The sequence below is a fragment of the Haemaphysalis longicornis genome, unplaced genomic scaffold (assembly GCF_048455015.1).
Source record: "Haemaphysalis longicornis isolate Haplotype H1 unplaced genomic scaffold, Haemaphysalis longicornis Haplotype H1 scaffold_9, whole genome shotgun sequence".
Taxonomy (NCBI): Eukaryota; Metazoa; Arthropoda; class Arachnida; order Ixodida; family Ixodidae; genus Haemaphysalis; species Haemaphysalis longicornis.
Window position 1 is genome coordinate 77,226,125 of NW_027526460.1, and position 27,325 is coordinate 77,253,449.

A 27,325-nucleotide genomic window follows, 5' to 3' on the forward strand; every position below is an offset into this window, starting at 1 on the left:
TTCTGCTGCTGCGACGGTGGCTCTAGCGGTGGTGCGTGTGTGTGCGCGACTACGAGGGCTATCCCTGCGCGTCGTGAATGGTGGCGGTGGTGGCCGTGTTCGCGACGATGAGTGCGACCCCGAGACCGCCGCCGAAGCCCGGATACTTGTCGTCCGACGCACGGGGCTCGGCTCGCGCGCCACGGGCCCAGCAGCGAGAGTCCTGCCACGTCGAGGCCTTCCCACGACTCGCAGGCAAGTTGACGGCGCAGGCACGCGTTCCGAAGCTCGCCTCTCTTGCGGCCTGCTACGATCGCGTCCGGGAATCGCTGCTTTCGGGCCGCGATCGCTTGCGAGCCGAACGAAAACAGTTGGGTCCGCTGAATTTCGCCGGGGGGAATCAGCGAGGTGGGTCGGGCGCGCGTGAGTCACGGGGTGCCCGTTGGGAAATACCTTATTTACCATGCATGCCAATGGAGAGGTAGGCGAGAAGGGGGGCCCGGCGGGAAAGGGGGGAGGGAGTGCCCAGGGACGTCTGAGGCGGCGGCAGCTGGCCTGTGCGCCAAGCGGCCTCGCTCTGGTCCGAGCGGCGGCGCCGACGTTCCTCGCTCGGCAATGGCGAGTGCCGAGTTTTGTTTTTTTCTCGCCGCCGGAGAGCGCATAACCGGGCAGCCCGCGTGTATCGCGTCTCCTATCGCACGACCCCGACGATTCCGCCGGTGTTGGAGTGATCGCGACACCTTCGTTTTCCCCCCCTCCTTCGTCGTAGGCGCGCGCTGCGTTCTGTGTCACCCCGTTCGCCTTCGTGTCCGTCCTGCGTACTACGCGCGAGGGAAGGGGTGGCTCGCTTGCGCGTCCGGCAGACTTGGGGAAACTCCGCCGCTCCAGCCAGCCAGCGCCTACGTCGCGGCTGGTCGTTGCCCGAGGCGACGAAGGGAGCAGCGCAGTTTCCGACCTAGGGTCAGTGTGCCGCCCGCATGATTGCAGGGGGTCAGAGGGGGCTGTGCAATCGTTGCGGAATGCCTGGCCACCCCTAGAGTTTCGCGCTTTACTCTGGGTCAGCGAAGCTTCCATTGCCCCGTTGGGAAAAAAAGCTTTGGCGGAGGGTGCAATCTGGAGGTTGCGCGGGTATTATACAAGCCGTTATGACCTCGAGGCACAAAAAAAAACATCGGTCTTGATTGGGTTGCTCGTTATCACTGAGACTTGCCTCCGTACCTCGCCAACGGCGGGCTTAGTCGCAATTCGAAATACCATCTTGTGGCCGTCATAACGAGCTGAAAGAGAAACACTGGTGGACTTTACGAAACTACTGTCGGAGTGCGTAGGACGTTTTCAGTGCGTCGGTACGCGCTGTGTAGACGTATGCGTTTCGCAGTGACCCCTTCGAAGGTGTCTACATCAACTTCCGACGCTTGTGCGCAGATGTACACAATAAGCCAACGACTCGCTGAATGAATAACTCCTGGAAAGAATTCTCGTTAAAATGTCGAAATCGCTGAGAGGTCACCGCCGCTAACGTGGCTATTTACAGTTCGCGAATTAATTACTCTGTGCGCAGTAAGATTACTGAGAAAGGGGTCGCCGACATTCCGGGAAGGTTACTAGCATGCGACTTGGAAAAATAAAAGAAATCCAACGCGTCAAAAAGAGAACACTGAACGGTTGAGAATGCACGGTTATGTTACAGGAATTGAAAAAAAAGAAAGAAAAATAAACTAAGAATAACAGTGTGAAGGGCCGGTAAGATCACCCCAGAGGGAGCAAAACAAACTAAAGACAATTAAAGCGTAGGCAGTAATATCAGAAAATACATCGCACCGGAAAAATAATATCCGGCGGAACCTTGTTAAAGGGGCCATGAAGACAATATACAACTGTTCAATTAGGAAGAACTAGCCTGTGGTTACTCGCTCGCTTCGTTACATCCACGAAAGGTAGTTCTGTAACAAAAAAAAAAAAAAAGAAAATTGAAATTTCGCGCTGCGTTCACGTATATAGGCCTGCCCAAAAAAAACATCTTTGTGTGTTAACTACACGTTAGAATTCTTTTGATACGATCAAAATGAACTAGAGGCGCCACTACAATCCCCCAGTAAACTTACTTTGAGTTGGCTTAGGTCTGCTGCCGCCCATCGCACAAACAAGATTCTGTGACGTCATAGAGACGTCATATGAAAGTGGCTGGGATATCGAACAAACAAGATTCTGTGACGTCATAGAGACGTCATCTGAAAGTGGCCGTGGAGTCACCACAGCTTCGTCTCTTTTCCTTAATACATCCGTTATGAACAAGCAGGGTTTCGTAAAGCCTTTTCAACAATGGATCATATTCACACGATCAATCAGGTAGTAGAGAAGTGCGCGGAGTGTAATGATGAACCCCTATATATACTTCATAGATTACGAGGAAACATCTGACTCGGTCGAAACCTCAGCAGTCATTCAGGCATTGCGGAATCAGGGTGTAGAGAAGCATTGCGTAAGAATACCATGAAATATCTATAATGGATCCACAGCTACTATCATCCGCCATAAGCAGACCAGTAAAAATACCTATAAGGAAGGGCGTCTGACAAGGAGACACGATCTCTCCGATGTTATTCACAGCATGTTTGCAAGAAGTATGCAGAACATTGGATTGGGAACAGGTGGGAGTAAGGGTTAATAGAGAATACCTCAGTAACCGCAGATTCGCTGACGACGTTGCCTTGCCAGGTAACGCGGGGGACGAACTGCAAAGCATGCTTACCGCACTGGGCTAGCAGACCAGAATCGCGGGCCTGAAAATTAATATACAGAAAAATAAAGTAATGCTTAATAACCACGGGAGAGCACAGCGGTTTGAGATAGGTGGCGAGGCAGTGGAAGGAACAGTGTAAAGGAAGGGAGGTTAACCAGATTGATTGATTGATTGTGGGGTTTAACGCGCCGACGCAACGCAGGCGATGAGGCGCGCCGTAGTGGAGGGCTCCGGATTAATTTTGACCACCTGGGGATCTTTAACGTGCGCCGAAATCTCGTACACACGGGCGTTTTTGCTTTTCGCCTCCATCACAAAAGCAGCCGCCGCGACCGGGAATCGAACCCGCGACCTCGTGCTCAGCAGCGCAACGCCTTAGCCACTGAGCCACCGCGGCGGGTGGAGGTTAACCAGGATGTCCGGTTGGCTACCCTACTCAGGGGGGGAGGGGATACGGGAAATGAAAGGGAAAGAAAAGACAGCGGTACATATTAAAGGAGAAAATGAGAGGAAGAAAATTAGGAAAAACACAAGGCGTGACCGTGGCAACAACAAAGGCAGTACAAAGGACGTACACAAAACCAGAAAATGCACAAAACTAAGGCGGTACACTGATAAAACTGGCAATCTAAGGGCACTGCACAGTAGTAATGTCCCTACAATCGCTCAGACATGCCCGTGACCTTCAAAAAGCGAAGTAAGGCTTTTGTAGCCTCTTCGGCCTGTGACGGACAACGCCTATGACACAAAATTGTCTGTGCTGTGAAGGCGTCGTCGTCGAGTCGGTGAAGTGTGGTGGAGAGCCGTTGCCTCGGCGTTATGAATCGGCCACAACGACACAGAAGGTGTTGAATCGTTTCGTCGGTGGCGCACACATCACAAGCAGGGCTGTTGATATTGTTTTGCAGTGGCTCTCAAGCCACTGCGGCATAACTGGGAACGAACGTGCGGATAGAGCGGCTCATGGCGCCCACAAAAGTGCAAGATTAACCTGCATCCCTCTATCACGCACTGATGCAGCAAGGTCGCTGCGGTCCATTGCCCGCGAAGTCACTCTCGCTAAGTGGAACACACCAGAGTTCTCGAACGCTCGTCTTTACTCACTCGACCCCCCGATTTGCAGCGCCGCCTACCTAATAACGTGCCACGCTCGGACGTCACCTTACTTTGTTGCCTGTGGCTAGGTGTTACCTTCACCGGTGCTTACTCCTATACAATTGGAATGGAGGGAGTGGAAGTGGTAAGCGAATATATCTACTTTGACCAAGTTGTGACCCCGGATCCCAACCGTGAGGCAGAGATAATTAGAAGGATAAGAATGGGGTGGAGTGCATTCGGCAGGCATTCTCAAATAATTAATGGCAGGCTGCCGTTGTCACTGAAGAAGAAAGTGTAGGACAGCTGCATCTTACCGGTACTCACCTACGGGGCAGAACCTTGGAGGCTCACTTAGGAGGTTCAACTTAAATTGAGAACGACTCAGCGAGCAATGGAACGGAAGATGATAGGTGTAAGAGAGCGAAGTGGGTCAGGGAGCAGACGCGTGTTAAGGACATATTAGTAGAAATAAAGAAGAAGAAATGGACGCGGGCAGGGTATGTAATGCGAAGGCAAGATAACCGTTGGTCACAAAGGGTAACAGAGTGGATCCCTAGTGAAGGCAAGCGTGGCATGGGGCGGCAGAAAGTTAGATGGGCAGATGAGATGAAGAAGTTTGCGGGGATAAATTGGTCACAGTTGGCACAGGACCGAGGTAATTGGAGAATGGGAGGGGCCTTTGCCCTGCAGTGGGCATAGATAGGCTGATGATGGTGACGATCCGTTGTTTGTTAGAATTTTGCGACCGAACGCCTTTTGGCCAAATAAAGTTCTCTCTCTCTCTCTCTCGCTCTAAGTTTGCGATAAAACTGGCATCATTGTTATTTGAGACAAAGCAGCCTTTTTAACGGGCCAAACTCGTACTTCATTGCCGCTTTAGAGGAGAACGTGAAGGGCGCAGTAAAAATTATCCATTTTATCAGAAACCAGTTTGGCGATAGTTGATTGATTGTAGGGTTTAACGCGCCGACGCAACGCAGGCGATGAGGCGCGCCGTAGTGGAGGGCTCCGGATTAATTTTGACCACCTGGGGATCTTTAACGTGCGCCGAAATCAGTTTGGCGATAGTACTGTTAGCGGAACAAGTCGGGCAAACAAACGGAAAATATAAAATGTTTGTCCTCCGTTTGTTCAGTCTGGTTGCGAAATGATCGTATTACGTAAGGAAGGATATTGTATAAACCCTCGTTATAACGAAGCCTTCGGGACAGGAACCAGTATTTGTTATAAGCGGTATTTCGCTAAAAGCGGATGTTATTTACTCCGTTCGTTCAGTCTGGTTGCAAAATGATCGTACTACGTAAGGAAGGATATTATATAAACCCTCGTTATAACGAAGCCTTCGGGATAGGAAACAGTATTTGTTATAAGCGGTACTTCGCTAAACGCGGATGTTATTTACTCCGTTCGTTCAGTCTGGTTGCAAAATGATCGTACTACGTAAGGAAGGATATTATATAAACCCTCGTTATAACGACGCCTTCGGGATAGGAAACAGTATTTGTTATAAGCGGTACTTCGCTAAAAGTGGATGTTATTTACTCCGTTCGTTCAGTCTGGTTGCAAAATGATCGTATTACGTAAGGAAGGATATTATATAAACCCCCGTTATAACGAAGCCTTCGGGATAGGAAACAGTATTTGTTATAAGCGGTACTTCGCTAAAAGATGTAGTTATTTATTCAGTTCACTGCGTTTGGTGTCATGGAACACTTCCAATGAAGCGAAATTTCGATAAAGTCCGTTCTACATGGTGCGAACGTGCGGCAAAACGATGTATTATCGTTGCTGTGGCGAATCGCCAAATGTTTTGAACAGCCGAACTTGTCCTGTGAACGTCGCTTGGCATTTGGCGATTTGTCTCAGCACTGAAAATAGGATAATAGATCGTTTTGCCGCACGAGCGGGACCGCAGCTGCAAATTCGCACGCGAAATTTCTATGTGGAACTGAAGCGATTTCGTTATAACGACGTTTACTCTATGCCCGTATCCGGGTGGTGGGGCGTAAACGCACATGTGAGAACCCTTGCCGTGTACCGTTTTTATTCAAGCGTAAAAAACTTTGGTGGTGCTTGCTTTTTATTTCAACGGTTTTCGTTTAACGGGTGCCGTTAAACAACGTGCAAATATATATATATATATATATATATATATATATATATATATATATATATATATATATATATATATATATATATATATATATATATATATAGTGAGAGAGAGAGAGAAATAAGGTTTCGCACTCAAGCAAACCTCGGAAAGCAAAGGGAAGAATGTGGCAGGTTATTGAAACAGATGACGAATTGGGAAATACATAAAGAAAGTGCAGAAAAAAATGCCCGCCGGGTGGGATCTGAACCCACGACCTCCAGAATACGCGAGTCCCATCCGGCGGGCATTATTTTTCCACTTTCTTTCTGTCTTTCCCAATGCGTAATCAGTTTCAATGACCTAGCGCATTCTCCCCTTTCCTTATTTCTGTCTTAATTCAAAGAGCCCGTCATTTTTTCAGTATATATATATATATATATATATATATATATATATATATATATATATATAAAGCCTGACCATGGGTACGCGAATATAACTTTAAAGGATGTGACTTTCACGGCACATATCGCCAGCAGCTGCAGTGATACGCAGTTTCCAGAAGATGCGCGCCGTTTGTTTCCGCGCTTACAGCGAACTGTAAAAACAGCGTTGGTCTCTGAACAGTGAACGGTTAGCAACGTTTTGTAAATGCCTCTCCCGTAAATGTTGTTGATGGCGAACGCAATTAATCCAACTAAACGAGAAACTGCTCATTTTTTTTAAATTGTAGCTACACTAGAAATTGGACAGTAAACGGGGTTGGTGATTTCACCTTCGAATGCGGCACGCGTCACCGCGAATGCATATTTGCATGTACAGTGCGCAACACACTTGTCTGTAACGGAGTTCGTCTTCAACTGGTTACCTTTGAGAACCGCGGGCACAATTTTTCTTTTTTTCTTTCTTTTTTTTTCCCGAATACGTTGAGGTCAAAAGTGGTGGGCTTAGACTTCAGAACGCGTACTTCGGTAGTTTTCTTCAAATCCCGCTTGGGCGGAACAGGTTATAAGGCTGAAAATACGAAATCCGTGTTATAGACAAATGTGATATAGACCCTCCTGCCTATCCTCTGGATATCTTCATTTCGGCGTACGCATGTTAACGGTATACATGGTACACTTAAAAAAAAGGAAGGAAAGGCTTTTTGCTTCTAATCATATGGGACCTAAGCTCTTCTTCTGATCGGAATGGGCCTTTGGCTCGTTCGGGTACCTTTAACTTTTGTTTTGGAAATCTTAAATGATTTCAGTACCTAGTTAACCGACAAACCAAGTACTTAGAATAGGGGGCCGCAAAGTACCCCAGCCGCCAAAGCTTACAGCTCTTCACCCATCGGACAACTTAGAAACTTGCTGGCAACATTTTTCTCTCTTTCCAGTTCTTGGCGTTTTTCGGCCGCTGAAACTACGTCATTACGGCGATGTAGCTAGGCTATTGGCCGGTTTTCCCTCAGCTGCAGCAATGAACGTACGCATTCGATAGCCAGGTTAAAGGAACCCTGCAACACTTTTTTCACCTTTTTTTTTTAATCGTGAATGGTTGCAGAACGTAGTCACCCAGCACTTAGATTAGGGGCTCGGAAAGTACCTCAGCCAAAATTTACTGCTCCATACCCATCAGATAACTTGGAAACTAGCTCAGAAGAATTTTCTCTCTGCCCCGATGTTGACGTTTTTCGACGGCCCGAACTACATCACTGAGGCCATGTAGTGGCTGTTGCCCGGTTTTCCTTCAGTTGCAGCAATGAACGCTTTTCGATAGCAACGTTAAAAATAAAGCCACAAAAGCAAAGCAGAAACGGAACGCGTATCTGGTGCGACGAGCCAATCACGCAGTGCCGCTCCGTGCTGGCGATAACTATAGCTTTCGCAGTGGCTCTAGACGCGAAGGAAAAAGTGAAAGCGTGTATCGAAGGTGTTGCAGGGCCCCTTTAAAAAAAAAAAACGCAGAAACGGAAGGCCTGTCTAGATACCTGCGACGAGCAAATCGCGAACCGTGTTAGCGATAACGGTAGCTATCGCAATGCGTTTGTCGGAAGTGTTGCGGAGTCCCTTTAGTTTTCGAACGGGTCGCGATTCAGCGGAGGCTAATCAATGCCAGGGGCTTTGGGTCGGCGCAGCTGATAACACTGACGCTGATTCTCATTCGCCTCTCACCCTATTGGCTGCAGGAACCATTTTGTCGGAAGTAAGCTTGCAACTTCTGTCGTTGAATGCTCGCGGTTGTCGGGTTTGTTTTGGTAGCTCTCCGTGGATTGGCTGTCAACTGAGCGGTAACTGATTCTCCCAGCGCTTCCGGGATGCCTCGTCTGCACCGTTTTCCCTCTCCCACGCCTATTCGCCGCCGAGCGGGATGCCGAGGAACAATCCGCATCCAATACGTGCGCGGTTGCAGGCTTGCAGCCGATCGGGTATTGCAGTACGCTGCAGCTCGAGGGGCGGACTTGGATGATTACGTTGATCGATAACAGCGCTGTGTCGTGTCCTTTTCCCGGTAGCGTAGCCCCCTTGCGGCGACCGCCCGAACCGCACTTGGGGGATTATAGAAGAACACGCCCCCTTTTTTTCTTTCCGCCTGCCCTGCGCAGTCGAAGAAGGCGTCCCAGGCGCCACGCATGGTTTTGGTGGCAGAGAAACTTTGCGATGGAATTCCGCCGTAGCGCCTACTAGGTCGGCCGCTTTCAGGTCTCAGAAAACGGAGCAGCACTCAGCTGGCTCGGCGTTCGCAGCTGGCTAATCCAATATGGCGTCGTTTTGTTTACATTTTGCCCCCCACTAATGGCGGATCGGTCGGCTGGGAGCGAGAGTCGCGCATGCGCAGAGCGCTACTGGAAAAAGGTCCGTTTATGCGGCAGCTTCCCTACTAGCCAGAGCACTCCTCCTCGTTCACCTGTTCTACTCGAGTGCCGTCACGGTCTCCTGTCACGCACCAGGGTGATAACCGTCCCACCTCCGCCAGGGTGGCGAGTTTGCGAGGGGTGACGCACTTGGCTACTGCTGTGGAGACACAGGTTGAAATCGCACACGAACCCAAGCAGTTACTTTACAGCGGTGGCCGTGTTGATGACGGCGGTCACTTTTCGCGTTTGATGAGACGGCTTTCGCGATACAGGGACTCTCCAACACTTCCGATAAACGCTTTCACTCTTTCCTTCGCCTCTGGAAGCACTACGAAAGCTATAGATATCGCGGCACCGCGTGATTTGCTTGTCGCAGCAGATACGCCTTCCGTTTGCGCTTTACTTTTGTGGCTTTCCTTTTAGAAAGTACTATCGAATGCGTTCATGGCTGCAACTGAAGGAACGCCGGCCGATAGTCGCTACACCGCTGTAGTGACGTAATTCCAGCGGTCGAACAACGCCAAGGCCGGGAAAAAGAGAAAAATATTTTGAGCAAGTTTCTAAGTTATCTGGTGGCCATGGATCAGCAAGTTTTGGCTGAGATACTTTGATGACCCCAATTCGAGTACTCAATGTGTTTATTGATTACGTTCTGAAAGCATTTCATATATTTAGAAACAAAATTTGGAGAAGTGTTGCCGGGTCTCCTTTATACGAGTGGCGTTGTCGGTCGTACTGAGCGTGGGTGTTCACTGTGCATAATATACATGTGCGGTTTCCCTGTATCTTAGCGGCGGCACCTCCTTGTATAAGAGCGCGCGGCGCCTTATCGTCGCGGGGCCCTGCGCGAGAACTGCGGTGCGCGCGCCTCGCGATAAAAGGCGCGCGTATTAAGCGCGCTACTCGACTTGTCGCGGGTGGGGAACCCAGCCCGGACCTCGCCTGTCGCGCAGCTTTATCGCCACTGCATGGATCAGCCCACGCAAAGACGCTGCAGTCTGTTTACGGGGTCTCGGTTCGCACCTCACATGCCCACCGAGCTGCCGCGACTATCCGCGACCACGGGCGCGTAGAGCCGTTCTGCGCATGTGTGGAGGCGTTGCTATTGTGTGTGTGTGTGTTTGTGTGTGTGTGTGTGTGTGTGTGTGTGTGTGTGTGTGTGTGTGTGTGTGTGTGTGTGTGTGTGTGTGTGTGCGTGCACGCGCGCGTGTGTGCGCGCATGTATGTGTGTGTGTGTGCGCGCGCGTGAGAGAGACAGAGCGAGAGAGAGAGAGAGAGATGAAAATAGACAGATAGTGTAGTCCGTTTGTGAGGGAGAGAGAGATAGAGAGGTCAAGAAAAATATACAGCTAGTGTATTCTGTGTGTGAGGGAGAGAGAGATATGAAAAAAAAAATAGACAGCTAGTGTATTCTGTGTGTAAGGGAGAGAGAGAGATACGGATAGAGATGAAAAAAAAAACAAAGTGTATTCTGTGTGAGAGGGGAGGTAACTCTATCTCCCCTCTCACACAGAATACACTAGCTGTCTGTTTTTCCGTTCGACCGAGAGAGAGAGAGAGAGAGAGAGAGAGAGAGAGAGAGAGAGAGAGAGAGAGAGAGATGAAGAAAAATAGACAGCTAGTGTATTCTGTGTGAGAGGGGGAGAGAGAGAGAGGAAGAAAAAAAGACAGCTGGTAAATGCTACGAGCATTGAAGCATTGCTCTTGTCGCTGCGCTTAGCCACCGCGCAAGCCGTGGGCGCGTAGAGCCGTTGAGAAGCGCGATAGGAAAACAGGGCGCAGTGACCGCCGCGCCGTGCCGGTTTTCAGACGAACAACAAGAGCAACAACAACAATAATAATAATAGAGGTGGTTGAGCTTTAACCGGAGAAAGTCGTCGAGGGAATAGCGTGAGCAGATGAACCGCTTTGACTGAGCAAGCCTCCAAGCGGGGAGCGAGCAAATCGGGATTTATTAGTAGTGCGCGGAGGTACGGTAAACCGCCGTTATAACGAAATCTCTTTATTTGCAGCGTTTAACGGGCGCCACTACAGTGCAGAAAAAGAGAGTCAATCGTAGCCGTTTTTAACAAAGTATCGCTAACAACGAATCCAGTTTTCTGTACCGGGGCCTTCACTATGAGGGGGCTCACTGTTGTAAAGCTAAAGCTGTCTAAGTGGAGCCGAGATGGCATTCCTTCAGAAAACTAACGCATTTCCCCATAGACCGGTTGGTCGACCGAAAAGCTTAAGATCTGTAAGCACGCGGCGCGTGCGCGTGAAACCGAGCTTCTATTGTTTCAAAAAAGTTGTTTGAAAATAGCACGAAAGTAAGAATCCTAGATAAGACAATACACGCATCGATCATGGCGAAGGAGCACCTTTGTCTCGTAATTTACGCTTATCGGTGTACGTGTAGTTCGTTCGTAGATGCGTTTACTTAGTGCGCGAAAAGTCGTCGCGTGGGTTCGTTCTACGTTTGCGATTTGGGTCTTGGAAGGTTTTGACGATCGATTGGACGCACGCTTTTACGCTTATGATCACTTTCTTTTAGGAAGGAATTGTAAATTTTAGTCTTACTGAAAAGTTCGCAGGCTCGTCACCCATCTTGGAAAATTTCGACATGTTTCAAGCTACTGCAGTAGCTTATAGCTAGGGAACCGTAGAGTGTTTCTAGAAATCAAATTTGATTTTGATTTGATTTGATAACCTGCTCGTAATCCTTAGCAGCTTTTTGAAATTTTTATCACTAACAAGCACAAATAGTTCAGCCTGCTTTGTGCGTGATGAATGATCGTTATTGGCCGGAGCTTTGTGGAAAGAAACTAGGTATTTCAAACGCAGTGGAGATTCAGGCTCCTCCAGCTGTATTCTTTGATGTGGACTATGAAATTTCGGCCGAGACTGTACGTCTGTGCAATCAGTTTAGACATATTGTATCGTACAAAAACCGCAGCCAAATAGCAATTTTGCTCTATCGTTTTCTGACCTTTGCGCATCACTGCAGTTTGTTCCGTGATTCGATCGTCGCCGGGCAAGCGAGAGTGAAGGGATTGTGTTAGGTGCACTCGCAGTGCCTCTTGCTGATCGGCGTCATCGCGTGAGCCAAGTCTCCTTAGTAGGGCTTCATGGCCGGTTCCTGGCTCGGAGAGCTCACCGGGGTGTTGTTTTCTAAAATTCGAAGATGATGTACTGTTAAACTGGGACGAAGTAAATTCTCACCGCGAAGACATCTAGGGACTGCGCCTTAGTCTGCACTGCAGACTAAGGCACAGTGCAGAATAGTCACTGTGTGACCCGGAATGTGACGGTGTCACGTGTGCGGGGTTATCTTCTTTATAGCAGTTTATTTATTTATTTATTTATTTATTTATTTATTTATTTATTTATTTATTTATTTATTTATTTATTTATTTATTTATTTATTTGATACTGCAGTCCGTAGACCAAGCAGGTGGGCAAGTACAAAGAGTATTACATTCAAAGCATTGGATGATGTAGGTAATACGTATTTACAAAAGGGTAATCAAACCTCAGAAAAAAAAAAGAACAAGAGAACATGTCTTGGCTGAAAAAGCGTACACCATGTGACAAAAGCAGGGCGTAAATGCTAAAGCAGTGAAATAAAAAGTTTTCAAAAATGGGAAACATCCCGCGCAGAAAAAACTTTGGCCGGCAGCACCTTCCATTCATCGATTGAGCGGGGGAAAAAAGGATACTTGAAACGGTTAGTGCGAGCGAAAGTTATGGTTAAAGTGTGCTTGTGGGTACATCTAGTACGGCGAGATAAACGGGGCTGTATGTAAAATTCTGGATTAATGTTGAATTGATGTGAGAAAAGTGAAAAGAGAAACTTGAGCCGCGCAATCTGCCTCCTCTTTTCCAAGGTCATTATATTGTTGTTACCCATAAGAAGCGAAGGCTACGTACTGCTGTTATAAGAGTTATGGACAAATCGGACATCTTTCATTTGTAACATTTCTAGTTTATGAATATCCTCTTTTAAAAATGGATAACAAGACCGTGTCGGTTTCGGAATCTCATCGAATAAAGCGAACTCTACCATATTTCTTCAGGGCATGTTCGCCACACTCTCATGACGTCCACAAAGAAACCACCGGGAAAGCGCATCCTTCATTTTAGCTGATGCAAACGCTTTAAAAAGTTGTGCGACGAGCCGAATCGTGCACTTTTGTCCTCCTGCCACGCGCTCTTTACTTTCCTCATCGCCCGCTCCCCGACATGTGCGGTGATGAGTCGTCGCGCAGTGCTGTCAAGTAGTAACGATTACTGTAGCTCTCGGCGCGGTTCAAGTCACCTCCAGAAAAGGTGACAATGACGCGGCGTCAAGCTGGTTTCCTGGAAGCTCTGGCTGATGATGCACGCAGGGTAATGCATCATGTGGCTGCCGGCGGAATTTCCAACTTCGCTCCGCCTCGGATCAGACATTTGGTGTCCGCATCTTCCCTCCGCTCCTTCCTTTTCTTTTGCTGTCGTCGCTTAGCAATTGGGTTGCCCTCTAACGAACGCCCGTGCAAGGCGCGCTAGAAGGAGGGGAAGACGGCGGGCCTAGCTTTGACCTGACATTTTAATCCGGAGTAAACCGGGAGAGAGAACGTCATTGACACTTGAAATGTTTCGCTTACCAGTGAAAGAAGGAAGATGCTGTGAGCACTGTTGCTACCCGCTGTTTTGTGGAAGGCGACGATGGCCTTTCGGGCTGCAAATGGCGAGTGTGTTCCCGCCACAGGACCATCGGGAGGAGATGTTGACCGTCAGACACGTTGGGAAAGGCAATTTTTCTAGAGAATCACGCTGGGACTGCGGTATAGCCCACTGTGTAAATGAGGATGTCCTCGTTGCGCGTGAAGCCAACTTTCTCGAAAGTAGAGTTCAAAACAGGTCACTGCGCTGCAGAAACTGTGGTCGTCGGTAGAGAAGGAGTAAGGGTGGAATTTGAAGGAAACGGTTCAAAAATTCAACGTTGAAAACAAGACACCCAGATAGGCCTACCAAAACAAAAACTAAAAAATGCGCAGTAATGAGAGAAACTAGAAACGTATCGTTCTTACTTCACAACTTACGTCTTTAGTATACGAGTGTGATAATAGCGGTTCTTCATTCGTGAAAATTTTTTGAGTGATGTGGCTCAAAGGGTGGCTCTGCTTAACCCTAATGCGAATTTTTGGTGCGGCGCTTCCGGGGAAGACGCTTTTTGTGACGTTTGTCGACGACGTCACAAAACTATACTCAGCAAAACCCACGTTGGTGATCACAACCTAACCAGTGGCGAGGAAAATTTCGGCAGCAGTCAGCAATAATTGTCGAGCCACCAGGAACATCGGCTGGTACGGTAAAAAAAGGAACCGTGGAATGTCTTGACGTTGACATGGCTAGATTGGGAACAGGTTCGATACGTGAGGACTAAATACGCAGTTATGAAATCCGATAAACCGAGCGAGTGGTGATGCCACGCCTTCAATGACGCATATAGTCATAGACGAATGAAACGCGAACACGTAAGTATGAATCAGAACACGCAGAATTCCAAAATACTGTTCATGGAGCGCTATTGTTATATTTAGAAAGCCGCATTTCCCAACTTTGTTTTTTGTAATCAAGCCACGCGTCATTTTGACCTGCTTGGCATGGAATTGTGCTATTTGTGTGTTCTGATTCATTTTTTCGCGTTCGTGTTTCATTCGTCCATGCCTTTACGTGACCGGGGAAAAAAATAATGCAATATGTGAAGCCTTTATTTAGGATCTGCGAGGATCAAATGAACGCGCCAGGAGCTAGCTCACATGTAAAGCGGTCGAAACTGGTATATCTCGGTTTTCACTGCAGCGTCATGTAAGCGCGTACGTAGTTTTTGCTTGTGTGCGTATACACGATCGAATAGCCGCTAAAAATAATTGTCGGAGTGAAAAAAAAAGCAAAATTTGTTTTGACGTTTCGGCCGGGGTCCGGCCTTTCTCAAAGGGTCCCTCCCGGCCGAAACGTCAGAATAAATCTTCACTGCAACAATTCACTGCGACTATTCAATCGTACTGTGAACCCAATAGACAGGAACCTTATTCATAAACTATATAAATAAACGTGTCTGTGGGTAAAGCGTGCATTTGAATTTATTCTCAATTTTCCTCCCTTTCGGTTACGCCCTGGTCGGTGGGAACGGTGGCGTGCACGGCTAGGGGAAGGGGGAGGGGGAGGAGCGGAAGAGGCGCTTACTTACACATGGCGCTGTGACGTCAGCGGGTGCGCGTCACGCCCCGATTCCTTTGTCTTGTCAGGTGGATGACACATGACGTGGTTTATGCCGCGGCATATATCAGCTGCTTCGGGAGTTCAGTAGGTGCGGAACAAAGGGCGGAGAGGCGAACGAAGTTTTGGTGGCACAGCTGAGCGCGTACTGGGAGACGCGCCCTGTTGTTGCTAACAGCTGTGCGTCTCCCTCTTGTCGACCAGCCCCCTGCCTGGAAGCGGTTAACATTCCTATGCATCGCGTTGTTTGCATGTGCGCTGGCATTTTTTAAAATCTCCGTGGGGGTTTCTTTTTACTGCGAAGGCACTAATAGCCTACTTCGACTTTGTTCGCGCGAAATACTTCGCGCGTTGAAGCTTCTTTTGTGAAGACTGCCGTATTTTCCGGTGTATAACTCACGCGCGCAAAGGCGCAGGAGAGGGAGGTGCGACGGGGTTATGCGACGGCCCCACGTTAGGCCTAACGCCGCCCCTTGAGATGTAACGTCGTCAACCGCTACTCGAAGCTCGACCCCCGGTGTGTACGACGTTTCTGGGAACGTCGTAAAGCTCAACTTAAGGGGCACCTAACGTTAGGCCTAAACGCAGGAGGTTAGGCCTAATGACTTCACGATTTCAGGCCTGACATCGTAAACTGATACCTAGTGACTCATCGTCGTCCGGTACCAATCGGAAAACGAGCTTCGGGTAGGGATTGATTTGGTAAGACCCCCAAGCGAAACGTAAGGCGTAAGTTCAGGCGCATATATCCCACAGTTGCTACTTTCGTTATAGCATGCTAACCGCGCAGCACACGCCTAAAGTGATGCATCAGACAACGCTTCGTAAGCAGGAGTGTTACTGAGGCACTATTCGTTGCATGCCGGGCCTGCTATTGGCAATCAGTGGATCATCCCATAAAGTACTCGGAGCCGATGCACTAGCAGGGCGAACCACAAGACATCGGTTCCTGTGATCAGAATCCAGTGTGCGTACTTTGAAGTCTACGAGAATGGTATACACGCCTACCGATGAACTCATGATCCCAGTGTGGGGTATTTGGAGCGTGAGTAGGAATTTATACGACGATGGTTTGTGATTGGCGCAGCTGTACCATCTGTCATTTTTAATCGTAGAGATTAACTTCACGTTTTCTCTTATTGTGTAGTTCTGATCAGAGGTATATTAAATTGTAGTAGTCACCATGAAAAGGGCACATCATATGAAATGTTGTTTCATGGTGGCTCCATTGTAATGTATATATATATATATATATATATATATATATATATATATATATATATATATATATATATATATATATATATATATATGATTGATTGTGGGGTTTAACGCGACGACGCAACGCAGGCGATGAGGCGCGCCGTAGTGGAGGGCTCCGGATTAATTTTGACCACCTGGGGATCTTTATCGTGCGCCGAAGTCTCGTACACACGGGTGTTTTTGCTTTTCGCCTCCATTAGAAAAGCGCCCGCCGCGGCCGGGAATCGAACCCGCGACGAACCCGCGACCTTCAGCACCTCGGAGCTCTGTCTCTCAATATATATATATATATATATATATATATATATATATATATATATATATATATATATATATATATATATATATATATATATATATACAGAAATAAGGGTTGGCAGTCAAGAAAACCTCGGAAAGCGAAGGGGAGGATGTGGTAGGTGTCATTGAAACAGATAAAGAATTTGGAAAGAAACTTCGCTTTCCGAGGTTTTCTTGACTGCCAACCCTTATTTCTGTCTTATTTTCAACGAGCCCCTCATTTCCTATTCTGATTCGCGATATATACATATATATCGATTGTTCGTTGCAATATAGCGGGACAGGTGCGACCGACCGCGTTCTCTTGCAATTAGTGCGTGGTTTAAACGTTACGACAAAAATGCCGCCATGGTTGGCCCCTCTGCTCCGGTCGACCTTGATACTCGGCGCGCTCTTTTTGCGCAGCAGCAGAAGCGTTATCTATGAAGAAGTCGTTTGTTCCGTGCCCTTTCCGCGGCAAGAATTCCCAGGCGCCGTGTGTTACTGCACGTTAATGCCTCGCGCCGTCAACGAATGACACGGCGGCGGAGGCAGCTGACGGCTGAGACGGCGCAGTTGGCGTCCCGCATTCTCCCGCAGCTTAGCCTCTCTCTTTTATTTCTCTTCCCGTTCGATATTTCGCAAGCGCGACGAAGGCATTTGTACGAATGAAGAAGAGGAGATATGGAGGACGGAGAAGGTGTGTCCGCGTGACGTCAGCGGAGCCCCGACGCAGGGCTAGGGAGGCGCGTCGTCGCGAGCGGCAGTGAACCGCGTGCATGCTGCGACATTCAGTGGGCGGTTATCCGCGTATTACGACGCCTGCGCACAGCTGCGCGCGCGGGGATGATTAACCCGGGCTTTCTGCTTCCCGAGCCCACCACGTACAGGGCGCTGCGCCTGAGAGGAATGAGAGCCGATGTAATGTGGCCCGCCAATGTAAGTTTCCGCGCGCGGGAGTTCTCTGAAACGCCCTCATTTAAGGTGTGATCATCGCGTTTACTTTCATTTCACTTTTGCCCTACTGTCTTGCCCGTCTTTTAAAGTAGCACGGTTTGAACCTGTGGTTGACAGAAAAGTTGACAGAAATATCAATTTATTTCGTTAGAGCGAGAATTTTGTTGTACCGCGAACCGAGGAACACTCATAGGGATCTAAGAAAATGGGTAGTCGAATTTTCTCGCGAGTTTTGGCTTTTTTTTTTTTTTTTTTCAAATGTGCGCAGCTTCGTGGACCGACGTGTTCTGCCCCTATCTACCCTGGAGCCTAACTTGGGTCAAGTTCTCGGTGTGACACTTTGTTCTAATTCAAACTTCGCGCCTCAAAAGCTGGATAAAAGGGAGGGGGCACGGGAGGGGGGCTATCGCCTTACTTGGAAACGGATGGATGTTCCGCTGAAGCGTGTGTACAGTAACGCTTGACCTTTGCGTGTCCTTCATTTTTGTGGGCCATGTCTCCGACTCTAACTCAGATTTTGTAAATGACCAACAATTACTCCGTTTTAGTGTTAATCTTGGGACGATTCGAAGTTCACGCCGCCAAAAGTTTATTCAACTTTGGGTGCAACATTAGCATACTGGAACATAGCAGATCATTTACACACTAAAAATTTTTACGCCCAAAAGGGTGCTTCAGCTTGTCGCCGCAGGAGCACCCTAAAAACTGAATATTTTACGCCCTTTAGGGTGCTTGGATTTTGTCGCCGCAGGAGCACCCTCTGTGAAGCACCCCAGAAGACAGGTGCCTTATAACACCCTTTTCCGCGTGAAAGTATCCTAGGGTGCTACTTAGCACCCCAATCTGTAGGAGCATCTTCTGCAAAAGCACCCACCTAAAGGGGTACAAAACGGGTGCGTCATCCTCGGTTCACAGGTGCAGCAGGTGTGAGACCACATATTGCACAATATCACACACGATTATGGTATGAAACATTCGTGCTTTCCAAGCTTGGTTCTGTGAGACATTCCATTGAAGCTCAACATCAGCTGATAATTTCCTTGAACTTGTGTCACCGATTGTTAAAACATCAATTTAAAAAGTCAGGAGCCACATCTCAGTACAGTTATAACTTTAGAGGTAGTTGATTACCCAAAACTTCGTAAAAAACCAATTATATGTTCACTTTGCCGAACTGCAGTACACATCCTTCGAGATTCACTGCAGAGCCTAACCATGCTGTGCAGTGAAAGCAATTAGGTGTGCAACACTTCAACCACACAAAACTTCCTTGAACCTTAAAACCCTTGGCTTCTTAGTATTGCATCAAACTTCCAATCAAGGTAGCTACCTGCAATGTTTAGTGCCTTATTCTTGAGCTGAGCAGGAAGGTTCAATATCAAGGAAGACCAAATGCAAAATGTATAGTTTCCTCCGTAATGCGGCTCATAATATAGTTCCCTCCGTACTGCGGCTCATAATCTACTTATAAAAGTTGGGTACCCAAGCCATTTATTTTCTTTTGCATTATTCTTTTTGCTTTACGGAAAAATATTCATATGGTACAGCACTTGCAAGGTTTGGTGGTATTAGGAGTTTTATAAACATACCTTTAGACTAAATGACCCCACATAGCAATAACAAGAACTGCAAACATCACAGAACAATGCAAACAAGTTTCCTGGTGAAGCCCATGGTTGAAATGTAATGCCATTGTTCAGAAAACATTATTTTATCATGAGGCTAGCTTGTACATGGTGCCTTGCATTATGTCCCTGCCGGTGGATGTGGGGTCATTTGTCACTGTTGCAAATGAAAAGCCAACAGCCAGGGCCCATTAGTTTTGGCTAGTATTACGAGGTGCCTCACGGTAAGCATTCTACGTCGATAGACTTTTTTAGAGTTGACTAGAACTGAAATCAGCAAAATATTCTCTACAAAACATTCATTATATCCGCAGCTTTAGGGTTTGCTAATTTCCATAGTTCGGTTTATTCTGCCTTTCTTAACAACATTTTTCTTTTGATAAGAAGGTGCACAACCAAAAGCAAAAAGCTTTTCTGTAAACCTTTGGTAGCTATATAATTGTTACAAAATATTTTACTCTAAATATGGCAGCTTAAACTGAGAATATTTGCATTTAAAAACATTAAAATAAGTTTAAATTGATCATAAATTTTTAGCTGTTTTTACGCAAAACTGTACATGGGATATGAAGTGCACCACAAGGAGAGCTTTGGATTAGCTTTAGCAAATTTGGGACATTTAAGGTGCACTGAAATCTCTACACATGCGCTTTTTCACTTTCTGTATCCACCAGGAAAATGGCTGCCAATTTAGACAGTGATTCTAAATAGTAGTTGGCGTGCATTTTAAAATAATCACAAACATTATAGCCACAAAATTAATTTTTACAAGTTGTAGACATTGCCCGTTACACCAGACATTGGACTACACTGTCAAGAGCTTTGACATCTACAATGACGTCTACAAAGCAGGCTTATACTGGTAGAATGTTTCATACCATAATTACTGTGTGTTCAGAGCTCACGTGTGAAGTATGGATACTGCTGCTTCAGCAAGAACCGAGGATGAGCACCCTTCCTGGTTCTGAAAAAAATAACAGAGGAAATGCCTTAAGCAGGATTCTGAAACGGGGTTGAATGAAACAAGAATGAACAAGAAATTCTTTCAAAACATGTAAAGCAATGCAAACAAATATTTATTTCAACTTATTTCTACAAAAGACCACCTCATGAAGACTGGTGGTGGGGTATTGGCTAAAAAAAAAAAGCAGAGAGCACTTATACAAATGCTACAGGGAGCCTTCGCAGCCAACAATTGTTTGAACACACCTAAACTAATCACTGTTCAACAAACTCATAAAAAATGTTTGAATGCATAAAAAACCAGTGGTAAACACAGGAAACAGTTAAAACAGAATGACGGCACAAGTTTGTCCCGTCGTTCTCTTCTGTGTCCTGGGTTTTCCTATGGTTTTTCATCCATTCAAACATGTACCAGCTAGCCCAGTCCAACGCCTTGGTATCATAAAAATATGGATAGTCAATCCTTACACAAAGTTGAAAAAAAAAGAAAGTATAAAGTAGGTGACAAAATTAAAACGACAGCAAAATGGTTGGCTTTTAATTTTAAATGATAACATAAAAAATAATGGCATGAATGAAAGTGAGCAGCATGCGAAGTACCTTGTTGCCAGCCCGACATTCCACTTTGAAGCAAAATGTCCGCTTTCAACACTACATAGGCTAAACATGCAATGAGGCATTCCTTTAGGCACACAAAATATACCATAATTGTTAAAAAAGCTACGAATTAGTTGAAAAAACCTGACCACGACAAATTGGAATTAGTGACTAGATACAGTTTCAGAAATACACAGCGACATCATATAAAAATATATGGTTCCCATACAAAGATTGATCATAACAAAAATTCTGGACATTTATCAGACTGGCATCAATGTGCAAAGCAGCTTAATGAAGGAAGACGGTCTTCACTAAAAACATGTTAATATTCGGAGCTCATGTGCTTCCCTGCAAGTTGGGTGTGTAAACCCACTGACATCTTAACTAACCCGCCTGAATCATCACTTCATAGACATTGAGGAATTTTACGAATTGGTTTATTGTAGCCAGCTGTCTAGTTTATTTCCCTATTTTTCTTGGCATTTCGTGTCTAATTCTAAATTTGGTGACTAGATAGCTTTTACTATGGTCATGCACTGGTGACAACGAATATTTGATTTTACTTTAAAAAAAATTCAGTTTTGTTTTATTGCTCACCAGCCAACGATCTGAAATATCAGAGGCGCTTAAAACGTATGTTGGCATTTCCTTCCTGCAGTGTAGTACAACTAATCATGACTTTTACCATAATTTGTTCACAAATCGTAATATGTGGAAAGTATTCAGCTTAATGAAAATGTCATTTCAGAAGCATGCACAATCAACAAGGCCTCAATGACTCTCATGACGTGGTCCACTTGTTTCTGTCACAAATAACCTGAGTGCAGACACATTCCACCGAAGACGAAGGTAACATGCCCTCTTGGGTGATGAATATTTAAAAAGCCTTACGAGTAAATTTGCTGCTGAGCACGTGAAATTGTGGCATTAAAACAAAAGATCCCTCTGCGGCATCTTTCACTTGGAGGAGCGCTTGACCACAAACTTTGAGAAGCTGGAAAATGCTCCATGAACCGCTCCAGCCAGCAGAAACGATGCAGGACACAAGTTGGTAGGCGGACCGTTGGCATCCTGCGATTGTGAAGATATTTCTGTTTAGTAGATGCTCTTCTTTTTGTACCACTGTTTATTTCACCTTTAACAAGCAGCTGAACTCCTTAACGTTCGCATAATAAAATGCTGCAATGCGGAACAGTTAGCAGGGTTACCTCAATTTTGCTTTTCTACGAATTAACACAATGTAGGTAATCTGCACACAACTACAATCAAACTACAATTTTCACCTACTTCACTGCTAACATCAGCGTTTGACTGCTCAAGCACAAATACAGGTTAGACATGTGAGCAATCTGCTAAACGTATCCCCACAAACTGAACAATCAGGCATCAGAAATCGGCAAGAAAGGAGGTGTCACGTTTAAATGGCACTTTTTTTGTTCAAAACACAAACAACACCTGGAAGCTTGAAGCGTGAGAGGGGGTCTTTCACGCTGACAATGTCAGAACATAGCTTGCTAGTGGGCACCTGCACGATGTGCACAATGTGTTTCTTGAAAATGCGTGCGAAAGTTTGATTGATGTGTAGGACGAGAATTGCAGCACGTTTTGACACAGGCCTTGTGGACGCTTCTGCCTGTTAATGTCAATGTGGATTCTTGCTAGTCGCCCTCTTCGCTTCTTTCTGAATATAATGCTTTAGGCATTATATTCAGGACAACGACTGCATCAAAACGTGCAGCAATTACCTACGTCCCACACATCGGTGAAACTCTCAAACACATTTTCAAGACACGCAGTGCATACATTGTGCATGTGCCCACTAGCAAGCTGCGTTCTGACATTGTCAGCGTGAGACCCCCTCTCACGCTCCAAGCTTCCGGGTATTGTTTATTAGATTCCATGCGCTGAATCCAAATCAGTGTACATTGGCGAAACGGGCAATCTGCACAGAAGATTAATGCAGCACTGGAACGAAGTGAACAAGGGCCATGCAAAAACAAGTCCACTGGCAGAGCACCGTGAGAGGACGGGACACGTGGTCGACTGGAACAAGACAAAATTACTGACAACTGAGTGCAATCTATCTTCTCGATTACTGCTCGAGTCCCTCATTGTTCAGACGACGCCCAACATTATCAACATAATGGATGGCAATCTGCACCATATCTATGCAAACTCATTGCGCCGCGTAATGCCCAATATATAGCTTCGTTTTCCACAACACATGCTCACCGTGAACAAGCAACAAACCGTTAAATGGCTTTCTTGACTTGGTCAGTGACCTACATTTCATCACTGCAATAATGCTTTTACCTGCCTACACGGCATTCCGTCAAACACTGGACTACACCACATGAGCCATTGGCGTTCTTAACCTGCACCAGAGTATATAACCTTTCACTACTGCTATGAGATAGACCCATAAACGCACTTCAATATGGCCTTTATATTTAGCTCTTGGAAACATTATGTATAATTTTACCTTTAAGTTGCACCTGCTACAGCAGCTGGTACTATACCAAAATCATGAAAAAAAAAAACGGTGGTTTAACACGCCAAAGCTACACTTGGGATATGGGGAGCACTGTAGGGGAAGGCTTCGCATTAATTTTGACCACCTGGGTATTTTTGTGCGCATCGAAATCTCCAAACACGGGCGTCTTTACGTGTTGCCTCCATCTGAAAAGCGGCTACACCAAGCGGTATCTAACCGACATTCGCCTCCACAGCACACCACCCTAGCCACGGCAGTGGGTTAAACATATGAAATAAAGCTAGTTTTGGAGTGCAAATGAAAATATTAATCACACGTCTTATTTTCCCAATCGATGTACCTTTTGAAATCCACCATGCAATTCCTTCTCCCCTACCGGCCTACCAAAAAACCTTTGTCTCAAGAGGTAATCAGGCTGTTGTTAATGAAGTAAGTATTTACAATCCGAGACTTGCCACCGTTAAAGTCATGCACTTTGTTTTAGAGATAAGCGACATTAGCCATTTGCAGCACCAGGAGTTAATTGTGTTAAGATCAGATTGAAAGCATTGACGGTAGTAGTTGAAAGAAGTGCAATAAATTACAACATCATCTGCAAATAGACCTACATGGGAGGATATGCAACATGGAAGATAGACCAAGCAACCTGCCTGGGGGGACAACAAAGTGGCACGAGCAAAAGAAGTATATAGTTATTAGAAGTAAACTGCATTTGAGAATAATGAAAATCTTTTGCTCAAGTGAGGACATTAGGGTGAAGTTTGAGAAGTAGTCTGTGGTATGCAATGGGATTGAATGCTTTAGAAAAATCGAGAAAAACTACCGCAGTTTGCAAGCCTGTGTCAATGGATCAATGTAGATCGTGAAGAAATCCTGAAAGTTGGGTTTCTCAAGTAACCCTTGTGAAAACCGTGGTGATACTCGAATGTGATATTGTGATTTTATAAATAATTAGCGACCTGAGAGTGGATGAAATGTTTCCTGACCTTGCATATGGTGCTTGTTAGGGAAATTTAATGGTGAAGTACCGTCTCCTGATTTAAAGACTGGTGCTACCTCGACTATCTTCCAACCATTGAGATTAGTGCCTGTCATGAGAGACTGCGAAAAAAGCGCTGTCAGAATTCTACAGACTGCGGGATGTACTTTTCGGTATAGTATGATTATTACCAGTATGATCTGAAGTAGACCAGTTTGTATTGCAAGTTTAAAACCATATCGAAAGATCCTAAATGTTTGCTTGGCTTGATTACATATGAATACTTGCTTCAAAGTCAGTTCAATTTCTCTTCTTGCCCTTTAGTCGTCAGCCCCAGATTCTCTTCAATATCTCTGCTAAGCAATGACACGCTCCATACGCACAGCACTGCTTCATGAAAATGTTTCAAATAATCAGAGGCCACAGCACTGCTAACAGGTATACATCATGGCAAGTTCCACAACATGCAATAACTAACCTGAAAATACATAATCGGTGGGTGCACCGATATGGCAGCAGTGCCTGGACCGATGTGTCGAGCAAATGCGCTGAATTCTGAACGGGTGGTCCAAGCGGCCAGATGATGGATGAATGACCATTCCTGGCGGCAAAGCGTACGGAGCACCAACGAAAGGCCAGGCAGTACTTGGGTACAGCAGGTGCAGTGTCGGTTGGCCAAGGGAGGCCCTGGCAAAGCCTTTGAAACTGGACTGGAAGGCAGCTGACCCAGGACAGCCAGCAGCAGCACCTGAAGGTGCATAATCTGTGAGTGTGCTGACACTTGTTGAAATACAAGAAGAGCACACACAAAGCACGAATGCTTACATCAAGTAGATTTTTAATCGTTTAAAGACAGTAACCTCCAAGGCACTAATAAGAACATTCCCGGAACACCCCAAGTGAAATTTAGGTCACAGTAAGAATGTATTTATTAGACCCGCAGGTACTGTGAGTAGGGTATGCATGATATATGCAAAGCTAGCTACTGAGCTAATTTGCATGGAACGCATGCTAGCAGCTCATCTGTATCCCTTGCTTTCAATCGGAACTGGTGTGTGATAGTTGAGGCTCCTCCATTTCAATGTCTGACTTGTATCTGCACGTTCAATTCTCCAATATAAATCGAGTTGAGTGAGTGCCTACAGCTTTCTTGTTAGTCTCTGTATGGCCTGCGGTTTCGCGAAAATGAGAACTTGTGAATTGGCTCAATTTTCTGCACTAATTTAAACAATATATATGCCTCTGATATCAAGCCCCAGACTTCCCGAGAGCTACTCTGACCGAATCGGCAGGCGCCTCGTAGGCGTTGTGAAATCTCCCCCACTACCCCGAGACTATGCTAACTCCCTGCGAGGCCACATGCGCGCATTTCACCTTCAATTTGCACGTATATGAATTCTATACCTCTATGAACTCTCAGACGGGCGTCGTCATATTCGTGCCGGACTCGTGAAACTCGGCAACGTAAATTACCGCACTCGCTCGCTGGCGCGCGGCCCGAACTCTCTCACCGTTTCCGGCCCTTGCATACTATTTTCTCCACCTTGCACTTTGTAAATTCTCATGTTTAACTACACCTCGTGCGCCCTCATCTCTTGCCTGCTTTTCTTCCAGCACAACTCCGTCAGCACCCGGTCGACGCGTACGCTGTCGGGGCGCGTTGGCGAGCGAGTACGGCAATTTCGCTGTTGTCGAGCTTCACGAGAACAGCACACATATCGCGGCCCGAAGACCGCGAGGCGTACGGTCGCCGGTCTCGCGAGCGCAATAGCTGCGAAGCGCACTGCACGAAATTCGTGGGGGGGGGGGGGGGGGGGGGGGGAGAGATTTCACAACACCTACGAGACGCCAGCCATGGAATCACGTGTACGCGTTTTCCCATGCACTTCCAGGGAACCTCCTCATGTTATTTCTTGGTATACCGCGGGTATTCACGAGGGAGGACTAATCACAGCGTTGTGCCACTCACGCGAAATTGCGACTGCGATCTGCAACCGCAAAGGCACTGTTTGAGAGACACATAAACAAACGCCCCGGTGTTAAAGAGCCTTGCGTGATGTGAAATTATTAGCAGCCGTGTACCATAGCGCGAGCATCGTAGCCAAGGTCTAGCTTCAGCGTAAATTGATGCTGACTTCTGCGGAAACGGTGGACTGGGCGCCAAACAAGTATACTAACTCACGTAGGCTATCAGAGCAAACGAGATGGGGGTCTAGCGAATTACTGACCCATAAACACCAGAACTCGTTCCAACCAAATACAGAATAATAAAAAATGCGTACTTACCCGAGCAAAAACGATGTTTCCAACGTAAAATTCTCCTTCACTGGCGTCTTCATCTCGCGGACACACGAACACGCTTTGTTCTGATGCAATGTCATCCACTTTTGACGCGCAGTATTTTATCCGGCGATGATCGTTCTTCCGGGGTCCCCATGTTCAACACACGCGTAGGTTAGAAGGGTAGACATCACCCATAAAGCTTCTATAACTATGATTTAAGCTTGAAATAGATAAAACAGATTAAATCACGCCACCAACCACTCGGCACAAAACGCCATGAAAAAACACACACAAAAGTGAGAGATAGTTGCCAGACTTCAAATGCAGCACCTCTATGTTTGACGAAAATTGTGTTACTACTGTAATGTTGGTAATTATCTTTCTGCTTTCAAAGTCTGAAATGTGTTTATAACTTACATTTAAGGTTTTTAAACACAAACAGTGAATACACATAAAGTAATTGACATATATACTGATATTGTAAAGAGGTTTGACGTTTGTTTTGGTTTTGTTTTCACGGCGGGCTTCTCAAGAGAGAACGTGCGAGAAAACGAGCTACGTTGGGTTTAGGAAGAGGGCGGTAAATATCGGCGTGATAGAAAGCAAGGAACAGGTGCTTACCCTGGTCGTTAAAAAGGAGCTAATGAAACCCTCACGTAAAAAAAAAAAAAAAAAAAAACACAACGTTCGACGAGGAATCGAACCATTGACCTACAAAACAGTAAACGGACGCGTTAACAAACAGCTATGGCGGCGGGCGGTGTTCGAGGCGCCTAAAACAACTCTATACTTACGTAATTTGTCAACGAATATTGTTGCTTGTGTCTAGTCATCGCCTCCTTTAACGATGGTCTAGTTTATGCTGCATTTTTGAAATTCTGG

At 46.3% G+C, this 27,325-nt stretch overlaps 2 protein-coding genes and 1 long non-coding RNA gene across 4 annotated transcripts in view; 1 reads left to right on the top strand and 2 right to left on the bottom strand.

Moving 5' to 3' along the window:
* Nucleotides 1-27,325, bottom strand: part of LOC144151631 (uncharacterized) — a 109,624-nt gene that overhangs the window by 39,795 nt on the left and 42,504 nt on the right. The window lies entirely within an intron of this gene.
* The window catches only part of Shn (zinc finger protein schnurri), a 102,117-nt gene continuing 74,800 nt past the window's right edge, over nucleotides 9-27,325 (top strand). The window contains exon 1 of one of the 2 annotated variants that reach the window (XM_077682742.1): nucleotides 9-234. Coding sequence is in view for 1 of the 2 variants with exons in the window: in XM_077682741.1 (XP_077538867.1) it covers nucleotides 17,389-17,481 (93 nt within the window). In the remaining variant the exon portion in view is untranslated. Of the gene's footprint in view, nucleotides 235-17,350; nucleotides 17,482-27,325 lie in introns of those variants that run through there. The other variant, XM_077682741.1, reaches the window with a different exon arrangement.
* Nucleotides 20,180-26,842, bottom strand: LOC144152033 (uncharacterized). Its single transcript, XR_013319033.1, has 3 exons — nucleotides 26,447-26,842; nucleotides 24,639-24,908; nucleotides 20,180-21,758 (listed from the first exon to the last, which is right to left on the bottom strand). It is a non-coding gene; the product is annotated as an uncharacterized LOC144152033 (long non-coding RNA).